The 22,066-nt window shown below is 35.9% G+C and overlaps 3 protein-coding genes and 1 long non-coding RNA gene across 5 annotated transcripts; 2 read left to right on the top strand and 2 right to left on the bottom strand.

The window, feature by feature from the left end:
- Positions 1-70: 70 nt before the first annotated feature.
- On the bottom strand, positions 71-10,925 carry Rop (Syntaxin-binding protein Rop). Of its 2 annotated transcripts, none has more exons than XM_068303771.1 (8): positions 10,712-10,925; positions 9,311-9,490; positions 9,093-9,248; positions 8,765-8,874; positions 5,195-5,714; positions 4,846-5,081; positions 4,607-4,774; positions 71-4,542 (listed from the first exon to the last, which is right to left on the bottom strand). In XM_068303771.1, exons 1-8 carry the CDS (start codon positions 10,737-10,739, stop codon positions 4,135-4,137), a joined length of 1,806 nt encoding a protein of 601 aa, XP_068159872.1. In that variant the 5' UTR covers positions 10,740-10,925; the 3' UTR covers positions 71-4,134. The 2 variants fall into 2 exon arrangements, with proteins under 2 accessions (XP_068159872.1, XP_068159873.1); XM_068303772.1 differs by lacking the exon at positions 8,765-8,874 and adding an exon at positions 7,819-7,922.
- A 320-nt stretch (positions 10,926-11,245) lies between these two features.
- Positions 11,246-18,401, bottom strand: Alp12 (Alkaline phosphatase 12). Its single transcript, XM_068301892.1, is given in 7 exon segments — positions 11,246-11,620; positions 11,681-11,985; positions 12,050-12,513; positions 12,574-12,884; positions 12,887-13,511; positions 17,819-17,971; positions 18,218-18,401. Coding segments are annotated over 5 exon segments (1,806 nt in total). The 5' UTR covers positions 13,479-13,511; positions 17,819-17,971; positions 18,218-18,401; the 3' UTR covers positions 11,246-11,486.
- LOC137571902 (uncharacterized) lies at positions 15,197-15,584 on the top strand. Its single transcript, XR_011031498.1, has 2 exons — positions 15,197-15,335; positions 15,426-15,584. It is a non-coding gene; the product is annotated as an uncharacterized lncRNA (long non-coding RNA).
- Positions 18,402-18,601: 200 nt separating the features above from the next.
- Positions 18,602-21,601, top strand: Efhc1.1 (EF-hand domain containing 1.1). The gene is made up of 4 exons (XM_068302865.1): positions 18,602-18,883; positions 18,944-19,491; positions 19,555-19,825; positions 19,887-21,601. The coding sequence occupies exons 1-4, from the start codon at positions 18,833-18,835 to the stop codon at positions 21,372-21,374; spliced, it is 2,358 nt and encodes a 785-aa protein (XP_068158966.1). The 5' UTR covers positions 18,602-18,832; the 3' UTR covers positions 21,375-21,601.
- Positions 21,602-22,066: the final 465 nt, after the last annotated feature.

Here is a 22,066-nt window from a genome sequence, read left to right as displayed (position 1 = left end):
TAACTTTTCGAAAATTGAAAACAGAAATATCCCAAATAAAATAATTAATAGGAAATCGTGGCCAAAAATGTATTTGTAACTTTGCAATACAAAGTGTTTTTTTTATTATTATTATTATTATTTTTGAATTTATCTGTTCTGTTATAATTCATTTAATAAATAATTAATATACTGTGATCTGACAACATTTGTTTTTCTTGTTTACTTGAAATCCCATGCTTCGTGCTCTGATCAAATATCATTTGGCCAAATCTCAAAATTACACCCATTCGAAATCGGTGATCATATACCTACAGATCGTCGATGGATTGGAATGATCTGCAGTTTATTTTTCTTGAATACATGGTAGTTATGCATAAATATTTCTTGTTATCCCTTTTGACCACTGTCAACTGTGTCAATATAATAATGAAATTTGTAAATTCAGATACCTATTTCAACAGCCGCCTTTTGAAAAAAAAATTTAGTGAAGCTTGTTTCTTGAATTTCAAAATTTTTTTTATGCTTTTAACTTTTTTGCTACTATGATTTAATTATGTTAAGAAATTGACAGCAAGTTTTGTTGTTTATTATTATTTTTTGGTTTTTTTTTCAATAATATGTGATCATTTTGTTGCATTATTTTTGGTTTTTTAAGTACGTACAATCTTTTTTTATAAATTTGAAATTTATGGTATATTTTGTAAATCTCCAAAAATTGTTAAAATATGTTGACTTGAGAATTAATTCTACTAAAAAACGAAAAAAAAAAAAAAAAAAAAAAAAGAAAACGAGATAAGAATGTTTGCCCCACACTTGAGAGGTTTTTAAAGTAACTTCGAATATTGTAAAATATATATATAAATATATACATATATATTTATATGTATATTTGTTGTCTAAAACCTAAATGGCATTAGACATAATAGTTTTTATTTTTATAAGTTTGTTGGGTATATGTATTTGAAGTAGAATTTTTTGTTGAGTTTTAAATATGTTTCATATACTCTTAATATCTAAATATTAACTATAATTGGGCATAGGATACGGACTCGGCTGCAGCTCATATACACACAGATATACTTATATATATATATGTACTACCGCCTGTCGTACCCATCTCCTTTTATCATCATTAACTTTGTTTCACAAGCAATAATCATTTAAACATGTATAAAGAATTATTCAATTTGTTATATTAAAATTTCAACCCTTTCACGGCCATGGTAACCATACCTAGATGTTTTAGAATCTTTGATTATGGAAGCCTTAGCACTATTCTTGGACGCAGGGGCAGGCACAGCGACTTGGCAATTTGCCAGTGTGATCCGTTTAAACTTGATGTTGTAGTTGTTGTTAGCCATACAAATTGCCATTGCCGCCCTCTGGGTAAGTTGGTAATCCATATACCATATATGTATGTATATGGAAATTTCTATATAGAGTGGGTAACTGATCTTTGGATGTTGTGGCGCCACCAGGCTTGGACCATGCGTTTAGAAATGATGCCCTTTTGGTTGTTTGGCTTCTCCTCCTAATATTCCTCGTAGAGTGTTCTCGGCATAGTCCATGTCCGTTAAGGGTTTATACTTATCGTTTAGATTTAACAATTATATTTTAAATGTTTATAGGTAATATGCATGTATACATATTTATATATATATATTATAATATATTGTATAAGTATTTTAATTATGCATAAATTGATTTTGTCAACTTACTTATCTAAAATGTATCAATTTGTTTATTATGGAAAAACTATTTAGATAGTATAATATTATGATAACAATTCGTTTACAATTTCAAAACTCAAAGGAAAACAAAAACATTTGGAGGGATAAAAGCAACAATTTTTGAAAATAATCCTTAAATAATATATGTGTATATAATACTTTTGATGGCCCTTTTTGGGGCACATTACCAACAGTTGTTTTTAGCCAATTTAATCGCCTTAACATATTCCTTGTCTAAATACATTAGTTCAAATTGTATATGCATTGGACTGGATTAGATAATTAAACTAAACAAAAACCATGACATTCCATATATATTTTGAATAGCACTAACCATTTATAACTATATATTTAGAATGTATATAACAGATAAATTAAACTTAATTCATTTGTGTCAATAATAGATACATCTAAAATTGCAAAAATCAATTTTCTTTTGAAAACAAGTAATGAATAATTGAATCGTCAAACAAGAAATAATCATTATGAATAAAAAGTCCAGTCTAATGTTAATATGTTTAATGTATATATAAAGGTTTATGTAAATATGTTGCTAGATATTTAAAAGATTTGAGTTTTCTTGTCTGTCTATTGCATTTTGTTTTGTGGGTTAAAGCCATTGCATTGAGTATACTTTGAATATACGTAGTTACATTTGAATATAGTTAAGTTATAGTTGGTTTTTGTTTTTGGTTTGATTTGGTTATTGTTATTGATATTTGTTCATACATAAAAGGCGCACAGAGTACGTGTTTTTTTTTTTTCCTTTTTTTTTTTTTTTGTTTGTTATCCAATAGAAAGAACATTTATTTGAGTAAGAAACATTACTATATACTATTCGTATAATTAAACTATTTGTATTTCTCCAAAGTGTTTATAATTTTTTGTGTGAAATTCAAAAAAACAAGCTTTACTATCCACAGACGGCTGTCGTTGCGTTGTTCGGTTTTGTTTTTTCTTGAGCTATGTAACCTAAAACTGGATTAAAAATTCTGCAACATTTGCCAATTATCGGGATTGATAACTACTGCCGATGCGGCGTGGAAAGACGGGAATGGGGGGGTCTAATAGTTTAGATAAGGTTAACATCAAGAGTGAATATATGTGTGAAAGTGGTGCCTAACATTTTAATTGTTTCTTTGTGTACATGTGTGTGTGTGTGTGTGAGAGAGTGTGGAAGTGTTTGTGTTGGATTATATGGGGTTTGGTTTTTATTTTTGTTTTTCTTGATCTAACAATAATTAAGGCGCCTGGCTATACAATTGTAAATGCCAGACTCTTAAGCTATATAACATACAAAGAATTTTTAACTGAATTGTTTTTGTTTTAGTATACACTACAAATACATTTTGCTATTTTCGGAATGGCGACGCATTAGTATCCCTTCTCTGTTCGATTTGATTTCATACATCGCACATAGCCATGTTTATATATATATACATATATATATATATATAAACAACAAACAGGTTTTAATAATACATATTTTGAGAGAAGAATAAGTTGTAGTACATTCATTTGTATATATATATATGTAAATATATATATCTATGTATACATATATATATTTATGGTATAAATGTATATATATATACATACATATATATTTATCGAACAATTATAAATTAATAAATATACATAGTTTAAAAATATAATTTGCTTCTAAAACATAGTGGTATCTCGCGTTTTCTTGTGTGTGTGTGTGTGTGTGTGTGTATGCATGTTGTGTGGGTATATAGGTATATATATATATATATTTGTAATAAACAGTAATGTCGTTTGTATATATAGTTTAGTATATATATTAATAAGTAAATGTTTTCCCATACACAATATATATATATATCGGGTTTGTTCTGAATTCCGAATTGCTCAAAAATAGTTAAAAATTACAAGAATTATTTGGAAATATGTGGAAATTAAGTTTTCACTTAGAAACTTTGGGAAAATCTGAAAGATTATTTTAGACATGGAAATTAAGAACAAGTCCCTAGCACATTTAGTTTATGTATGTATGTATGTAAGTGTTTTCGAACGCTCCTAAATCTCGCGATATAACTTCATTGTGGGCTGAGTGTGCTGGGTGTTAATGGTTACATAAGTGGGTTAGATCATCTTCTGGCTTGTATATGCCTTTGATTTTTCATATATAATTCTTTATCATCATCATTGCACATTTTGCATGTTGGTTGTAATTGAAATCGCAATTGTAATTGAAAGTAAACGAATGCTCACGCTCGGTGCAATGCGGATTCATCCATTCCTTTTTTTTTATTCGCATTAAATACGAATAAAGAGAAAAAATCATAATATTTTCATTTGTTTTTAACTAGAGGCTCGTGTGTAATTTTGTAAGGAGGTCGGGTGGGGGAAGATCTTAATGAAACTGAATCGAAAAGGCGGTTAATTTCAGTTAACCACCTTAATCCTCCTTAGAAAGACTACCCAGATCGCTGAGGAAGATTTCGGGCGAAAGGACATGCGATGAACCGATTAGCACCTCCCAATTGCGCACCGAGTTGGTTACTTCATAGGCGCAACGCATTTCCGACATGCTAACACCGCCAACAATGAATATAATCAATCTGGGCACATTCTTCACCTGTGCCTGGGCCTTGTCTTTGTGCCAATGGCCATAGCGGGCACTTGTCGGCGCATGGTAATTGGTATTCTGGGCGCGACCCTCAAGGAATGGGAAATGACGTTGATCCAACTTATCCTCAATACAATCCTCCATAATGTCTTTAATGACTGGCGTCCAGCGAGACATTTGGTATGTACTTTCGGTGATCCGCTCCTTACGTGGTACCGAATAAACCTTCTTGCGAGACTAGAATAAACAAGATTTATTAATAATGATTACATCCTTTGTTGGGGCATTCATTTTCACATACATCCGCAATAACATTGATGCCAAGGAAACTCAAATTGCGCACCATATCCTGATCCTTGGGTGACAATTGGGCATGTGTAAATAATTTGGTCAAGTTCTCCTCTGAAATGCCATTTTTAATCATCACATAGAGAGCAATGATGCGCACCTTGTCATAGTTGGAGACATTCTGGAGGGGGAAAAAACAAAAGCACATTTTTAGTTACGATATTAACACATCTTGCTGCTGCTCGTGCTTACTGTATCTAACAAAATGGGCACAATGTTTCTCATATGATCCTTGATCTTTTCACCCTCGGCATCCGTGCCCATGGCCAAATCCTGTTCAACGCGACACAGCTTGTCCACATAATTCTGGTATGACTTCATGCAATCTTCAGCCAAATGCAAATGGGTGGAATACTTGGATAACTCCTTTTGATACTGCGGCATCTTCTTAATCATTTGCGACAAATCGCGCATAGACGACTTGTCAGCTGTAAACGAATTACAATAAAATAAAAAGTAAATTACACTCAAGTTTCATTTAACAATGTTTTTCACACAACACCAAAAACGAGTACATTAAGTGCGGATGACATTTTCTTACTCGAACTCATCCGTTTGGAGTCGGTAAATTTCTTCAGATTCTGCGTAACCTGGGCCGATACCACGGCAATATGCTCGTGACGCAATTCCACCCACAAATCATCGTTCTCATCCAACAGAACCTCCTTGTCGGGCTGATTGGGTCCCGGTGTATAACGATAGACATCATTAACAATTGGCAGCAAATCATATGCCATTGCCTGCAATGTTAGCTCATGCAATAGTGGCGAAACGCAATCGAATCCACGATCCAAAACCAATAGCTGCGATCGTGCCTTTTCAGGTCCCTCGCCCATGGTCGGCTCATCGGCCTTGTAGGCATCCAGTTTCTGCTGCACCGACGCAGCCAAATCTATATTGCGATCCCAGTCACTGCGATAACGAACATTTGGATACTCTCCCAGGGTGGCACAGAGAGTTGCAATTTGCTCTGCAATGCGTTCGATATGCTTGCTACGTATCGAAGCGAATGCCGGCGAGTACAGGCATTGAAAGGTATCCGGTGAGTCCAGCGAGTAGACCTAATGGAGAGTGGGGTAAAGTACATATTGATGCCATTCTCACTTGGAGAGTGTTGTTGTTGATTTTGTTGCAATCATAAAGCCATATAGAGAGATATAGCATTATGATTATGGTTAGACGCATTTAGACAGACAGGATAGGTAGAGTCCAACAAGCAAAACGAGGACAAGTAAAAGTAAGAAATTGAGAATATCAATTTCTTGTAATCAGAATACATATCTTTGATTGCTGGACTCTGAAATGTATGTACGTATAATGTAAAACGTTGGTCCAATCATGCAAAACTTGACATGCATGTTCTATGATTAATAGATAATGTAAGTGTATTTATTAATGAATATGGGACAAGGATCATCTGATATCTAGACTGATCCTTAATTATCGTTTAGCAGATATGACTATATAGAGGCTTGATCTGAACAAGTAAGTCAGTGAATAATTAAACAAACGACTCGGTAAACAATTGAGTCAATGATCCACTGAATAGGTCAGTGAATAACCGAACAAACTGACGAATCTGTAACAAGTCAGAGATAATATTTTTAAACAAATAAAATTAATCATAATAGAACAAGTTGAATGAGCAAGTCTATTGAGTTAAGGCTGTGACTCGAAGCAGTATAAATCCTCGGAATAATTATTGGACTTGGAGGCTTTGCCACAGAACAATCAACTTTAGATATCAAATGATCCTTGCGTGTATATGTATGTATGTTCTGCTTATGCTTATGTGGTGTAAGTATGAAAGTAATTATAAAAATGCATTATTAATCACAATTAATCAATTTACAATAATCACATTAATGGAGAATATACAGATATATGTACATATATAGTGTTTTGATATATTTGAGTCATTTCATCTTTTGATTTTTCTTTCGCCCTGGAGTTGTACTCGCTGCTTCACAACATGACGAATAACGAGTAAGCGCCCACTTGAATGTAAGGCTTAAACGTTCCTGGTCATTTTGTGGCTAACTTGGCGAGTTACAAAAGGATATAAATAGTTTCTTTTTTCTTGTTTACTGATTGATTTTATTCTTTTATTTGATTCAATTGGCTTTTATATTGATTGATTGATTCTTGTTTATATTATTGATTTGGTACGATTTGCTTTTCTGTATACAATTCACATACATTAAATTGAACACTACAAAATAAGTTTAACAAAACTTAAGGAGATTCGTTTAGAGAGGCAAAGACAGACACCATACGAAGTTAATCCCATTGAATTCGGAATACGATCTTGGATTGGATTATTATTATACAGTATAGAGAGGTTTATAGTTGGCAAAAGCGTTAGGCAAATGAGAAGGACAGAGCTACTTTTTGTTATTTATCTTCTTTTTTTTTTTATACAACAAGTTCAATATATATACACATACAAACATTCACACAGATTGACATGTATGTGTATATACATGCATTTAGTTAGTGTACAACAATTAGAAAACTTCTACCCAAAAAGCCCACATAAGAGAGAGACTATATTGGGATTAAAGTGAGAGAGATAGATATGTATATATATATACATAAGTATATACTATATAGCGACAGAGTGAAAGAGAGAGAAGGACAGAGGATGAAATTGTATATATATTTATCAATTAATTAGTAATAAACTTTTCTGCTTCCTTTAAGGTTATTTAGGATTAGGCAACAAGCAATTTGGATTTGAATGGTTCTGCTTGGTTCTAGATATTTAGAGATGTCAAAGTATAATAATCATCAATGGAATAAGCTATTCAGTTTAATACTTAGTTTAACAACAAGTAAGATTAATCGTTAAACTGATTCTCATTTAATAAAAAGAAGATGTTAGATACATTTAGGAGAAACTTACTGAAAGAGATGGTAAAAAACCCTTGAGTATTTTAGTATATATTAAGTGGAAAATTGATATATCTAAAAGACAAATCAGAATAGACTTTCCTACGCACATCGGATATACATTTAACAGAGATTAATTCTTAGACATCTCTCAAATCTAGAATACACGAAAATCTAACAAGTTCTTTTGTAATTTTTGGTGTATTGGTTGTTGTTTTTTTGATTGTTTTTTTTTTTTTTTTTTTTTTGGTTTTAGATTTCATTTAAGCGCACCTGGCATTCATATGGTAGAAATGCTATATTAATCTCCTTTAGAGTTTTGATCTTTCTTGCAGCGCACGATTTACACAAATCGTTAAACAATTCCTCCGGGCAAACTATAATTACATATATGGTATATAAAATTTAGCATTTTTTGTGTTTCTTTTTTCTTGGTTTTTACAATTTTGCTTCGAGTTAGAAAAAAAAAAAAATTGTATTCTATATATTGATAGAAAATTTTGTGTATATTAATGTGTATTGTATATTGATTTGGTTTGGCCAAAATTATGATAAATGGTAAGATAGAGCGCATATTATTTGTATATGGCCCGTGATTTCCTTTACAATTCTTTATAAAAATTACTGATCAAAATATCAGAAATAGATATATTGTTTTTACACAAATACATAGATAGAAATGTTGGATTCGCACGAAATGAATTTCGAAGTATTTCATTTTGGCTTATATAAAAAAAAAAGTGACAATGATCGTACAAATATTTATTATGTATTTGTGTAAATACAAAATATCGTTTATTGTAATCACTGCTACGACAAAAAAAAATGTATAAAAGTTAGTTATTCTGGAAGAGAATTCAACATCAGCATTGAAAGTTATACATAAGTGTTATATTCATGTATTAGATGTATTCATTAAGCAAAGTTACATATACTAAAGAAAGGGGGACGTAAAAAAAAGGAAACAAACATAAACAGAAACAAAATAAAAGCATTTGGACTAGCAACCGCGATCGTTTTTGGTCTAAACCTGAGACCATTGACAATGAAAACATTAATGGCAACCAGATTACAAATTTAGTAAGTTAGGCGAATAATATTCCATATTTTTCACTTGGCAATGGCAATGGCGATTTGGCGAGAAGCATATTAGACTTTGGAATGCATGAAGAGTTAAACGAAGACGCTTATTATGTATGTAGGATAATGCACCACATACCTGAGCCTCATATGCCAAGAAGCTAATATTGATTTCTTTGCATGTGCGCACATAGCGCCGACAAATATCTTTATGCGATTGCAGCATTTCAAATATTCTTGGCGGTATGGCTACTCAAGGGGATTTCAATTCAATTTTCAAATCAAATCATACAGAATACATACATGGTGGAGTAGATGTTTTCGGGTTCATGGAAAGTTAAATAAAGCAAAGTAAAAAATAATAAATAAATGAAAATAATTAAATAAATACAAGGGATTGGCAAAATACATGTGTTAAATTTGTGGCCAAATAAATCGTGCGCCCAAAATGGCAAACTGAATCATACCCTCGGTAAAGAAAACATGCGCATAGCGATACATCGGACGAGCCGGATTCTCAAAATCACGTATCAAAGACCGCACAGATTCATCAGATGGTGTTATCAAATAGATGGCATCCATGGTGGGCAACGGTTCTCGTTTCTTATTGATGTCCTCGACCACTGTGGAGTTTAAATTTCAATTAATTACACTTGAAATCATGAGAGTTCATTGGGTTACTTACATGTTATGCCCTCGGCGCTGATCTCATGCATTTTCGTACAGGCAGAGACCATACGCATACCCAGCTTGTCCACGACAAGTACACGCCATTCCATGCCGCCGGCTGCAGCCTTTGCAGCAGCCGTAGTGGCAGCCTTCTTTGGTGGCGGCGGCTTGTACTTGACCACCTCGTTCATAATCTCTAATAGAGCAATAAGAAATTACATAAAGAATATTAATAACTGTTCAACGTAAAGTGATAAATCAGACAACTTGATGATTGAAACTTTAAATATATTAAGATTATATATATTTTACTAGAAGGAACAAGTTTTATATTTGCATTTGCATTAAAGCTGGGATGTCTAGGGGTCACTTCACCTATATTCACTCTCTACCATTGGCGGAGTGAAATCGCCCAGTCGTATTACGACTAAACATACATATATATATATATATATATATATATATGTATATAGGAATGTGTACTTTACATGATTGGAGATGCTTCCTTCACTTCTTTAGTTAAAAATTCCTATACACTTATGACAATTATTCATAATAGAAGAAAAATAACCCTGTTTTGTGTGTGTAGGGGTGAGGTAAATAGATGTTTGCTTCAGTTTGTTGTTGTTGCTTTTTATCATCAATAACAATCATCTTGCTAAAACTATTTATGGATCAAAACTATATAAAGGTAATTCTTTCTTTTATATTAATATATATTACAAATTTAATATGTACATAGAAAGCCCGTCAACTAAGAAGAGTTAGCGTATGTATAAAAAAAAAAAAAAAAAATTAGCCATCTTACGAACAGTCATAATTTGAATGAGTCATAATCTTTGCCTAAAACGCTAGATGTCTTTCCAGTTATAAAATGAATTGATTGATTATGTGATAGTTGTGTCATTTGCAAGTGCCATTTGTAAATCTTGCGGATGCGAAAACCCCAATTTCTTATCCTGCAAAGGTCACCCAACACACACATATACAAGTATATAAGTGTGTATACATACACTGTATATGTATATACATACGCAGAAGCACTCGTTTGAGGGGGCGTTAAAAGCCAATGGTTCGGCAGGCGTAACGCTACGATTACGTTAAGGCAAAGGGGAATTCGGTGGGTGGCCCCCCACTGATACTGTGTGTTGTGTTTTGTTGGAAAAATCAATGACACCTTCTCTGCGCCACTCTTATGGCATGTGTAATGGGTGCTGCTCTATACTTTATTTTGATAAAGATAGACAGCAAATTGGCAAAATGCAAATTGTTTACTGCCATAGAGAGCGCCAAGAAGCAATTGGGGAGAGGAGTGGAGTTGTAAAATGCGTCATGCTTATATTATCAGCTCAGCCTTAGAGTTCTAGGCGGAGTCACCGCTAATCGACACCAATCCTCAATTTGATTTTACACTTACTCTGGCCCACCAACACTTTTAACGCCATTGTTGTTGCTTGCTTGCTCTTGTTGCTATACGAAATGCAAAACTAAAGAAACAAAAAATATAATTTAACACCAAAACACCCGCAAAAACGCGAAATAGGTTGCCCCAATTGTTTATTTTAATGGGGGACTGTTTCGATTTGTTGTACAATTGTTCGTCAAGAATTTACAATTATGAAGATCTAGAACTGGACATCAAGTCGATAAGACCAACAACATCAATACTATCGATAGTTTATTTCGTGCAGTTTTTGTGGATATCGATTTAAGTAGACTCGCACCCTTAGGACTATTACTCGCACCCTTAGGAGTGTTACTGAGTAACAAATTCGCCCAGCTGTATGCAACAGAAACTTGAAAATATTTTCCGTTACTTGAATTCAATTGAAAAATAATAAATGAATTTTTATAAGAGTTTTTGTGAAATTTTGGCCGAAGTTTTGAAAAGAAATTCTTAGTAATTTAATTTATTATATTTAAAAGTATTTATTAGTCACAAAAACAAATGTCAATTATTAATCATTTTTATTATCAACTATTTAGAAATTAAAATTCATAACTTTAAGAAAAGTTTAACGCATTTATCTATTAATTTGTTGTTTTCTTTTTCGCAGCTGCTATATATCACTTATGTACATATGTATATATAATATAAATAAAAGCAGCCTATCACAATGTACATACATATGTACATATTACAATTTAAAAAAAAGATTTGTTATACCAAGTTTTGTTTTCCTTTTTAAAAGCTACAATGGTATAAGCTCGGCAAGGGACTCGGCAATAGCGCTATCACGGAATCGTCCAATTCTGAGTGCATAAGAAATGACATGCGCCACATAGCTCTGCTCGTGAACACCATGGAACAGGTACGACATAGGACCTAAAAAACAAACTCCAAGATATACGACAAAGAAGAATAATTTTTGCAGGAAATGCTTACCACGTGCATGAATGGTGACATCGGATCCCCCGTGGAGATTCTCATCTGTGTTAATGGCTGCTTGTTGCGTATACTCCCAATCGGTCGTGTCGCTGGACGCAGGATTAACACGCGAATGTTGCTCGGCGTCCACCTGGAAGCCTTTGTAGCTGGTCCCATAGGTAAGAGTAGTATATGGCGTTTGTTCCGTTTTCGAATTGCCAGCTAAGCCCAAAATATTGGCACCACGCTCTGGATGACCATTGATGGTAAGACTATGCGAATGATCGGCAGTTACTATGACCAGCGTCTCATCCAGTTGATTTCTGTTTGATCAAAAGTAAACATCATTATTTGGGGGAAAATAATGTATGAAAAATTTGCACTCACTTGTTCTTAAGAAGGCTTAATGTGGCCTCAACCGCCTCATTAAGCCCCAATACTTCGTTTAACGCCTTTCGCGCTGTGCCCCGATGATGGGCTTGATCAATCATGCCTGCCTCGACTATCAGTAGGTAACCCTTCTCACTGTTCCCCAGCACTTCGAGGGCCTTTACGGTCATGTTGGCCAACGATGGCATACCAGCATCACTCTGATCTCGCTCGTGATCGTACTTAAGATGACCATTGGCAAATATCCCCAGGACATAATCAGTGTCCTGGCTTTTGAGATTCCTTAGCTCGGCATTGTTTTGTACAACAGAGTATCTGGCATCTTGAGCTGCTTTTAAATTAGCCCATTTATCGATAAGATTTCTTCCGTCCTGGGACTTACTTGCCCAAGTGTCCAATGGGTCAGCCGGTGATTCGCTAACATTCGACACCAGCATTTGTCGTCCACCACCCATAATTACCTGTAATTGTTAATGTGTTGAATGCTAAAAGTTTCTAATTCTCTAGAGGATTTTACTCACATTTATTTGCTGTCCTGTGCTATGCTCAATCAATTGGCGTGCTATATCTAGACAGCCTTGCTCTCGAGCTTCCTGTGGCATTCCAGTCTCGCACTCCCAACGCCGATCAGGCACATGGGCGTAAAGAGCTGCGGGCGTAGCATGTGTCACTCGTGTCGTGGTCACGAAACCAGTCCGCATTCCATCCAATTGTGCCCACTTTAGAATAGTCTGCACGTGATGTGACTCATCGAGGGAAGCACTACAATTACCCAGCGGCACATTGGCATCCACACCACCAGTCTCATAGTTTGCCTTGACTCCGCCAAAAGGGCCGTAGCCGTCGAAAATGAATCTGGCACCTGTTTATCGGCACAATAGGTTTTCAGCAGACCCATGTGTGGAAAATGTTCCCAACTGAGCAGACCCTCCTCTTTCCAACCGTATATCCGAGCTGCTGTCACCGTATTCGGACCCATGCCATCGCCCACAAAGAGCACAACATTCTTGGCCCTACGTCGATTCAGTTCACGATTGAGGGCCACTTTGAGCTCGTCAATGCCACGATCATACCACACTTGCTGCTCGGGAGGCAGAGACACATGCCAATAGGACACCGTTTCCATGTCACTGACATCGGCGGCAAACTCATAGTGAACCAGAAAGCCAATGCACATGGCTGTCATCAGGACGGACGAGAATATCACGGCTGTGATAAAGATTTTCGATTTGAATACATTTTTCTGTGGCTTCGGACTGGAGGCATTATTCGACGGCATATTGTGTGTTCCTGCCACGATTCCATTGTTCATAGCAATCATATTCTGGGTAGAATCTAGGCTATCTAATTGCACCTCAATCAGATCGACATCACCCAATTTTGTGCTATTCGTTCCAGTGGATGACATTGTTCTGGCTTTGTCCATTCCACGTTACTCACTGCTTAATCTTTATGCGGCCTGTAAAATAAAAATTCATCTAGTACTCTTGAAGTGGTGTATGAATGTATATCACTGATTTGTGTCTTACTCTAGATAAGATCCTAACTATGTGATAGATAAACGATAGACCGACCAAGTAGACAACACATGCCAACAGCGTAAACATTCAAAAGTCTAATAAATCACAATCGAAATCTTCAGAGCTCCAAACTATTCGTAGAACTTTGATTATAATGGATTGCATAGCCACAGACCAATTCATTAAGTACCTACAATCCAATTGCACACGAGACAATGACGACAGCACGACCACGACAACAACGTTCGATCGATTGTAGTTTAATTCACCTCTCAAAGAGCCAAACAACATTTTGATTAGCCACAAATGTGTCAAATGAATACTAGAATCCGATTTCGAGCCGTGCGATATGCCGTCTGCCATATTGGCTGACATTTTCATTTACTTTTTTGCAAGCTATTCCAATACCCAATCCAATACCCTTCTCTCCCTCGGCCCGAGGTCGAGTTCTTATGGCCGTAGGGTGGAGTGGAAATATATTCTTCAACAGGCTTCAGAAAACGTTTCCGACCCTACAATATATATGTATATGTATATAGTTTGTACACATATATATACATGATCAGCTTCCCCTGGCGATTCTTAATAGCATTGTGATTATGCTTATGCTTACGATTAATAAGCACTTTTAGAAAAGCTCCACAGTTTGTCCAATGGACAAAAAGTCCAAGGGATGTTTAGTGGACATTTTCCAAAAAGGCCACAGGATGTCATATACATATGTATGTATGTATGTATCCCTTTTCAAAATTTGTGATAAATTTAAACAGAAGGAGCTTGTCAAAACTAACTTTGATCAGTTTTGGAAGACCTACCCTTCAGTACCAGATTGTCGCCGCCGACAATGTCGACGCATTGTCCGAGCCACCGACGTCGGCAGAAAAAATTCTGCCGGCGTTTTTATACTGAGGCTAGCCGAGGGCACCCGAACGGAATAATTTCGTTTTTCGAAACTCAATCGGCTGCCGAAAAGAAATATTTCTCATTCGAGGCTGTGTTGTTGTTTTATATTTCTGTTCGAGTCGTTTTATACTTTGCGTTTTTCGGAGCACGCAGTGATAATATATTATATTAGTGTTTTCTGATTAATTTTAGATACAATTAAAGGTAAGTGCTATTTAATATGATGTTTAAAATACCAAATAGTGAATATTAATTTTGTTGGCAAAGTGCAATTGAATGCAAGTAAATAACTCTCACTCGAGAAAATGAGTAAGACATATGAGAACATAGAGTGAAAGGAAAACAAAGTATTTTGCCAACAAAATTAAATGCGAGTTCGACCCCGGGCCGTGCCAAAAGAATACTTTTTTTTTTTTTTGTAAAATTTTAATTTTTTTTTTCTTAAAATAAAAAACCATTAACAACTGATTGGGATATAATTGACTTGAAGAACAGCATTACGTCGGGAAAGTCAAAAAAGCCATGTAAGTATTCAACTGTTATATGAAAATCAAAAAAAATTTTAATACTTTTTTTTTATATTTACAGACATCTCAAATGGCTCAAATGGCTCTCTCTTCTTATAGCCTAGTCGGTGGCTCAATGGTGACCTACTAAAACTACAATTCTGTCGTGCTCGAGTTCGAACCCTGACATAGGTGGAGTTTTTCTCCCCGATGAAGCAATACTGAAAGGTAGTTCCGTCGGGGATATAGTGGAAACGATTGTGGATAACGAATAACCCTCTCTTCTGAAGAGCCACAACCCGGATACGAAAAACCAAAAGTTGAGCCTTAGAACCTATCTAAAGGTTTTACTCGGTAAGTAGATTAATTGTTGAGAGCTAAAGCGTTAGCTTTTATATTATAATTCATTTCATTTCTAATAATATCTGCACTTTTCTATTCCAGAAGCAGTTTAAAACACTTCCTCGGGGCAGCCAGAGTCGGCTTTAGAATTCGATGGCCTGAGTGAAAAATAAGGACAACAACCCAAAAAGCAGAAAATTGAAGCAGCAACTGCCAAATTATCTAAATAAAAAATAAATTAAAAAATATTAATTGAATTTTTTTTTTTAATGTAATTTATGTCCCTCTAGTCCCTAGGACAAACTATGGAAATTGTCCTTCTAGTCCCTAGGACGAACTATCGATATTGTCCCTATCGTCCCTACGACAATCTATCTATTTTGTCCCTGTGGTCCCTAAGACAACCTAGCGACATTGTCTCTCCAGTCGCCGGCGACCAGAGCGAAAAATTTCACAGTACCGGCGACTAGAGGGACAATTGTCGCTCAATCGTCCCGTGCACAAGACCATTGAGCGACATTTGTCCCTCTGGTCGCCGGGCTGTCTACTAGTCGCTCTGGTCGGCGGCGACTGGAGGGACAAATGTCGCTCAATGGTCTTGTGCACGGGACGATTGGGCGACAATTGTCCCTCTTGTCACCGCGACTAGAGGGACGAAAGCGACAAAGCGGCGACACAATGCTTGTTTGTCCCGGCGTTCGGCAAGACATTTCGACATTTGTCTTGGCGACTGGAGCGACAACTGTCGCCGGGTTGTCGTTCCAGTCTTAAAAGCTAGGACATGCAATGTTAAATGTCGCCGCAATTTAAATGGGAGTGTCGCCGCTTTGTCCCAGGGGACAAGCGACATGTCCCCGGGGATTCCCCGGGGACCGGTACTGCAGGGTACATACAGAAGTACATACGTAAGTAGTTTTTGGGGATTAGGCACAATACATGCATAGATGAATGTAGAGAAACACTTGAGGCGATAAGGCGATTGATTAATATTATTATTACTATATTCTATTTATGATCACTTCAAATGAAACGTTTACAAAAAAGCAAAAACGTGGATGAAACGTTTATTGTTGACATTTATAATCTGTACGGTTGGTTCATCATGTATAGCTAATATATATACCTATATACCTATTTATATGTGAATGATTTGACAGAGTTTTGGGAGCAAAGTCAGATTGTTTAATCATTTGGGAACTTTTGTTTACCAGGTTATTAAAATGATTTAACTACGAATGATAAAAAGAAAAATTGGACAGTCACATGTACATTAAGCAATGTGAAAATGTTTTCTTATCTGCGATTTTTTTTAAGAAGAAAATATTTTGTAAATACCCTTGGAAAATAAGGAATATTAGTTTGTTTATCGTCCCACAAATCCAAAAACAATTTATCAATTTTCCCTAAGATTTTTAAAACATTTATATTTCACTCAAAAAAGCAAATATAAATTCTAAAACTATACGAAATAGATTAGATTGTCTCTCTTGGATTATCAGTTTTTTGTTTATATTCCTAAATTTGTAGAAAACATGTTTCTAAACAATAAACTTGATCACCACAAAAAACATCATGTATACAACATGAATGTTTTCAATTCGGATAAAAACTGCCTGGAAAATATATATTTTTGACCGTTTTATTTATGTTCTAACATTCACTTTAAAATATATTTCTTTTTCTAACTTAATATAATTAGGGTTTAGCCTGGCATAGCGACATATCTCCGACGACATATCTCCGCCCAGTACATTTTTCTGGCGGAGATATGACGTTTTGAAACGATATTTTATTTATATTTTAGAAAACCTTATGAAAATATTCCCAAAAGTTTCCCGGTCCGCAAAAGCACACATTTGATGTAGTGTACCGATCTGGTTATAATTTGGCATAGACTTTTTATGATTAACTAACAAGCACTAAATATTGTACAAGAACTTCGTTAATTGGTGTGTTTAGTTTTATTGCTCTTCTACAGTCCACGTCATGCATATTAGACAAATAGTTGAATGTGATTAATGGCAGTGCCGACTTTAGGGTACCCTTCTTTTTTTGTATTATTAACATATGTATATGTTTTACAATTGCAATTGGTTGTGGGTTCTCTCTCAAATCTAGGTAGATATTTATAGTTTTTGTTACTAAACTTTGTCATATGCTCAATACATTTGCACATATGTATGTATGACTATTCGAATATACTTTGAATGCCATTGTAGGGTATTAAGTGCAACAACAGTTTAATTGATTTATAACAGAATATACTCTTAAAATCAACCCGTCTGAGAAAGTTAAAGCACAGCACGTCCACACAATAAACATAAACAAAAACTATGTATGTATGTATGTATGTACTATGTTTCTTAGAAATGTACTCACACATACATATGAATTTGTTTAAAAATAACACTTGATAACTTAAATTAACAAAACATTAATTTCACTTTACATTCTATGTACTAGAGGCTAGTACTAATATTAGTATGCATATGTACCGTTTCGTTTCGTCGAGCGATCGCTTAAAAAGTATAGATCTGTTCATCTGATTCCGACAATGGGGCACGAGTCCGACTAATGGTTTTAATTCTATTGTTGAAGTATGGTAATTAATTGCTTTTCTATTGGTTTTATAGAATGACCCTCAAAAACTACAAAATAATGAATAAAATTAACTGAGTTAACACACACAAAAACAAAAAATCAGAAAAAAAAAATTCAAAGCAAACGTATTTTGACACTGTTATTCAAGTACATATGTACATATATTATATGGCATGTATTGGCATTATAAATAATAAATCAAAATAAACACCAACAACACAATATCAAAATTATACATCCGTTCACAGCAAATGGTTCTTGACTTTTGACAGGTTAAAACATAATTAGCTAACATTTGTATACCCTTTTCCTTATAACACCAACGTACATAAAATCATATGACGTCATTGCACAAATTGATTTCATAAACACCGCATGATTCCCGAAATGCAACCTTTTTTGGGCATTCTTGTTTATTTAAATTGCTTAGTTAATAGTTTATTTGTTCGTTTTAAAGGGATTTATACTGGGCCATCAAGTAAACATGCGCGTATGGGATATACTGTAGAGCTGGGATAAACATCGATATCATAATCGTTATCGTGAGGGTTTATATCGATATTTTTACCATCTCTCTAAATGTATCGGTGAAGCGGTAAACGGTAAGTCCGTTACTTTCAGCAATTTTAATTCTATTTTGTGGCCCTGTTTTCTTGCTTTCAATGGATAAATAAGACTAAACTTGGCACATTTTGTTCTGAAAACATTTTAAGTAAAAATGATTTGACTTAGCAGGCCTTGAAATGAACACATTTTATAAACTTGCTGACAATTTCATTTACTATTTCATTTCAAACACCAACACGCGCTTTTCATATATTTCACACTTAAAACTGATTCAAAAGCAAGAATAAAACCGCAAAACTTATTTTTTCTTTAAATCAAAACAATTTTAAATATATTACAAAATGTTGCGTATTCCGGGTATGCCATTGCTGCCGGGAACCCTTTTCCGTGATGTAAGTATAAGATTGTATTGGAAAGTCACTTTTTGGATTAATAACAATTGCAATTCTCAGGTCGGCAAGAGTCATTATCCCAAGCCGCAGTCGCTGCTTAATTTCCAAGGCATTAGTATGCTGAGTGATCGGCAGCAGCCATCACCGGTGGATCCCAGTGGTGCTGTAGTGGACATCAGTTGTCCGCCAGTCGGTGCTGCATCGATATATCCACCGCACTCTGGTCCTCGTTTACCACCTTGGTTGGCCTACGACAAGAAAGTGCTCTGTTTTAGGGCTTACTTTAAGCAGACGCTTCAAGAAGTCTTTCATGCTCCATATTTGGTGCGCAAGGTGAAGATCTACTATTATCTAGAGGATGGCACACTGGAAATCTTTGAGCCAAAAGTGGAAAACTCGGGCATTGTTCAGGGATGCGTTTTGCATCGCCAGCGTGTTCCAAAGGCTCCACCATGTGATAATGAGTTCATGTCAATGATTGATCTTAATGTGGATACGACTGTAATGATATTTGATCGTCAATATCATATTACTGACTGTGATCAGTTTACAAGAGATTTTCTGAACAGACGTGGCATCACGGTGGCGGATCCAGTGCCATGTCCCATGTAAGTTCCTTAAGCATTGGCTAAGTATTGTTCCCAACATTCCAAATATCACATGATTTCCAGTGATCCCAGTGAGTCGGTGCGAAATCGAGGAGCGGTTCGCGCATATAATCCACCAGAGAAGAAACATCCGTTTGCCCAGTTCTTGAAATATGATCGTCAGATCCTTAAATTTTATGCTTATTGGGATGATCGCACCGAGTTTGGAGATGTACGTAAATTGGAGGTGTCTTACTACTTGTCGGACGATACCATAGAAATCAAAGAGGCGCATGTTCGTAATTCTGGTCGTGATGGCCCGTCATTGTTTCTGAAGCGAGGACGTTTGATGCGCGTTAGTAAACAATAAAAAATCTCTGTAGGAAGTCTCTATTTTAGTTTCGTATCATCCTTAGGAATTCGAAGGCATGAATCTGCCGGGTCAGAACACGCCGGTGACGTTGCTTAATGTTCTAGGCACAAATATGCGGAATGTGCGCTACTGCGTCGATCCCTTAAACACGGGCAACAAGGAGGTCCTTTATTATAACGAACGCGACTTGCAGATTGGAACCGTGCTTAATGTATATGGCCGGGCAGTAGTTATAACCGACATGGATCCATTTACCAAACAATATTACAGAGATCGGTTTGGCATTGATGACTTTTCAACCGTGCCGGTGCCCACAAGATCGGATGACTGCACCGAATACCGTCCTGGAGAGCGTGTACTACCGCCCTACAATGGCTGGGGCAGCTATGAGGACTCCATGGGCAATTGTCTGTCGGTGGAACCGAAACCTCCGCGTGCGGACTTTAAAAAGTTCATCAAATTCGATCGCTACGTATTGCGGTTCGGTGCCAAGATGCTTTCGACCATCAAGGAGAATTGTGATCGTATATTCGTGATTAGCTATTACCTGAGCGAGGACACCATCCAGATTCAGGAAGTGGCTGTGCGCAATTCTGGCTTCCTTGGCGGTGAATTCATGAAACGCACTCGCGTCGAGCTGCCCGGACAGGAGAAGTTTTCCTCAAAGATGCCGCAATACTATATGGCTCACAATTTCTATATTAATGCCACGATGGCTATAAAAGATTTCATCTTTCACATTGTCTCGGCCGATGAGTACACTCTGATGTACATGGAACACCATCCGGATCAGTTCCTGCACGCTAATGTGACCAAGATTATGGAGAAGATTCGTGGTGTTCTGCAGCCCCGCATGGCAGAGTTTTTGAGTGCCTGTCTGCCGGATTGCGCCGATCTCGAGAGCAAACACGATATTTTCATAACATACGAAAGTTTCAAGGGCGCCATGATCGGCATAATGGGCAATAATATTAGCGATCATGAGATAATCACATTGTGCCGTCATTTCTCGGCCGAGCAGAGTCCCAAACAAACTTGTTCAAGGGAACATGTTCGCGCTGCCGCCCATCTCGAGCTGAAGCGGGCCCTGTGGAATGCTCGCGATGATCTAATGGAGCATTTGCATCACATCAATCCCACGAATCGACCCTTCCTATCCGAGGCCAAGGTGCGTTCCACATTACGCGGTTGTCGCCTGCCCTTCTCATTGGAGCTAATTGATCAAATTTTCTCGATCCTCAATCGAAACGAGTGCGGTGAGATCGAAGTCTGTGATCTAATGAACTTTATAGATGTGTCCTGCGGCAAAGGTTGCTCCATGCCGCCAGTGAATCATGCCTTCGAGCTATGTCCCAAGATACCATTCCTGCACAAGGGACGAATGATCAACTTTTCTTGCTTCCTGCGTAGTCTCGATTTGCCCATGGGTATGCGCAGCCTCCAGGCCCATGAAGCGACTAATGTTGGCGATGATGTCAATGGTCCCCTCTTTGATGATGAGAAAATCAAGGTTGCTTCTCCGACCTCTTAAATGGGCAATTTCACATGGTATTTGCGCTGATCTCTGCAGTTAGGCATAAATTTCCTGTAATTCTCTGCCCATGCCCACGAAAGCTAAAAACAAAACAAATATTGCTTATCAATTGATTCCCTTTGAAAGTATTTTAAAAAAATTGTTTTAAATTTGTTCGAGAAATGTACAAACGTTTGTTTTTTTAAACAAAAAGATATTAAACTGATCTAAGAAACAACAACAGAGACATTTTGTATTATTATTTATCTAAGTCTATTTTTATTAGATTTTCGGAAATAGCATTTAGCATTTTCAGTTTCAAAACGAATGAAATTAAATAAGAGTTGGCTAAAATATAAATTATGTTTTCTTTTTCTTTTCCATTAAATTCTTTTTCAAAACGCAAATTGACGTTGAGATTAGCTGAAATGCTGATTAGTTAATATTTATACCATTTAGAAATATTATAGGAAATTGTTTTTTTTTTTTTTTTTTTGTTTTGGCCAAGTTTGAAAGCACAAAAAAGTTTGTAGGACACAGATTTTTTTATTTTGTTTTTTTTTTTTCCATCAATTGTATACTTATTGCTAAAGTTAGCAGCTGGTTTTGATTAAGAAAATACAAATGAAAAGAGAAAAAATTAGTTAAAATTTATAATATACAATTTTACTTCATCTGCCGCATTAATATTAATAAGTACCGCAGTTAAA

Source organism: Drosophila tropicalis, unplaced genomic scaffold (assembly GCF_018151085.1).
Source record: "Drosophila tropicalis isolate 14030-0801.00 unplaced genomic scaffold, ASM1815108v1 contig_158, whole genome shotgun sequence".
In the NCBI taxonomy this organism is placed as follows: Eukaryota; Metazoa; Arthropoda; class Insecta; order Diptera; family Drosophilidae; genus Drosophila; species Drosophila tropicalis.
Note: the sequence above shows the minus strand (reverse complement) of the source record. Positions and strands in the feature narration are given on the sequence as shown.

Excerpts from the sequence above, each read along its gene's own strand:
- Rop (XM_068303771.1), bottom strand. The coding sequence starts at position 10,739 with ATGGCGTTAAAAGTGTTGGTGGGCCAGA. Across the intron at positions 9,491-10,711 it reads AAAAGTGTTGGTGGGCCAGA|AGATTATGAACGAGGTGGTC; the intron begins GTAAGTGTAAAA and ends TTGCTCTATTAG. Across the intron at positions 4,775-4,845 it reads TGCCCATTTTGTTAGATACA|AATGTCTCCAACTATGACAA; the intron begins GTAAGCACGAGC and ends TTCCCCCTCCAG.
- Efhc1.1 (XM_068302865.1), top strand. The coding sequence starts at position 18,833 with ATGTTGCGTATTCCGGGTATGCCATTGCTGCCGGGAACCCTTTTCCGT. Across the intron at positions 18,884-18,943 it reads CGGGAACCCTTTTCCGTGAT|GTCGGCAAGAGTCATTATCC; the intron begins GTAAGTATAAGA and ends TGCAATTCTCAG. Across the intron at positions 19,492-19,554 it reads GATCCAGTGCCATGTCCCAT|TGATCCCAGTGAGTCGGTGC; the intron begins GTAAGTTCCTTA and ends CATGATTTCCAG.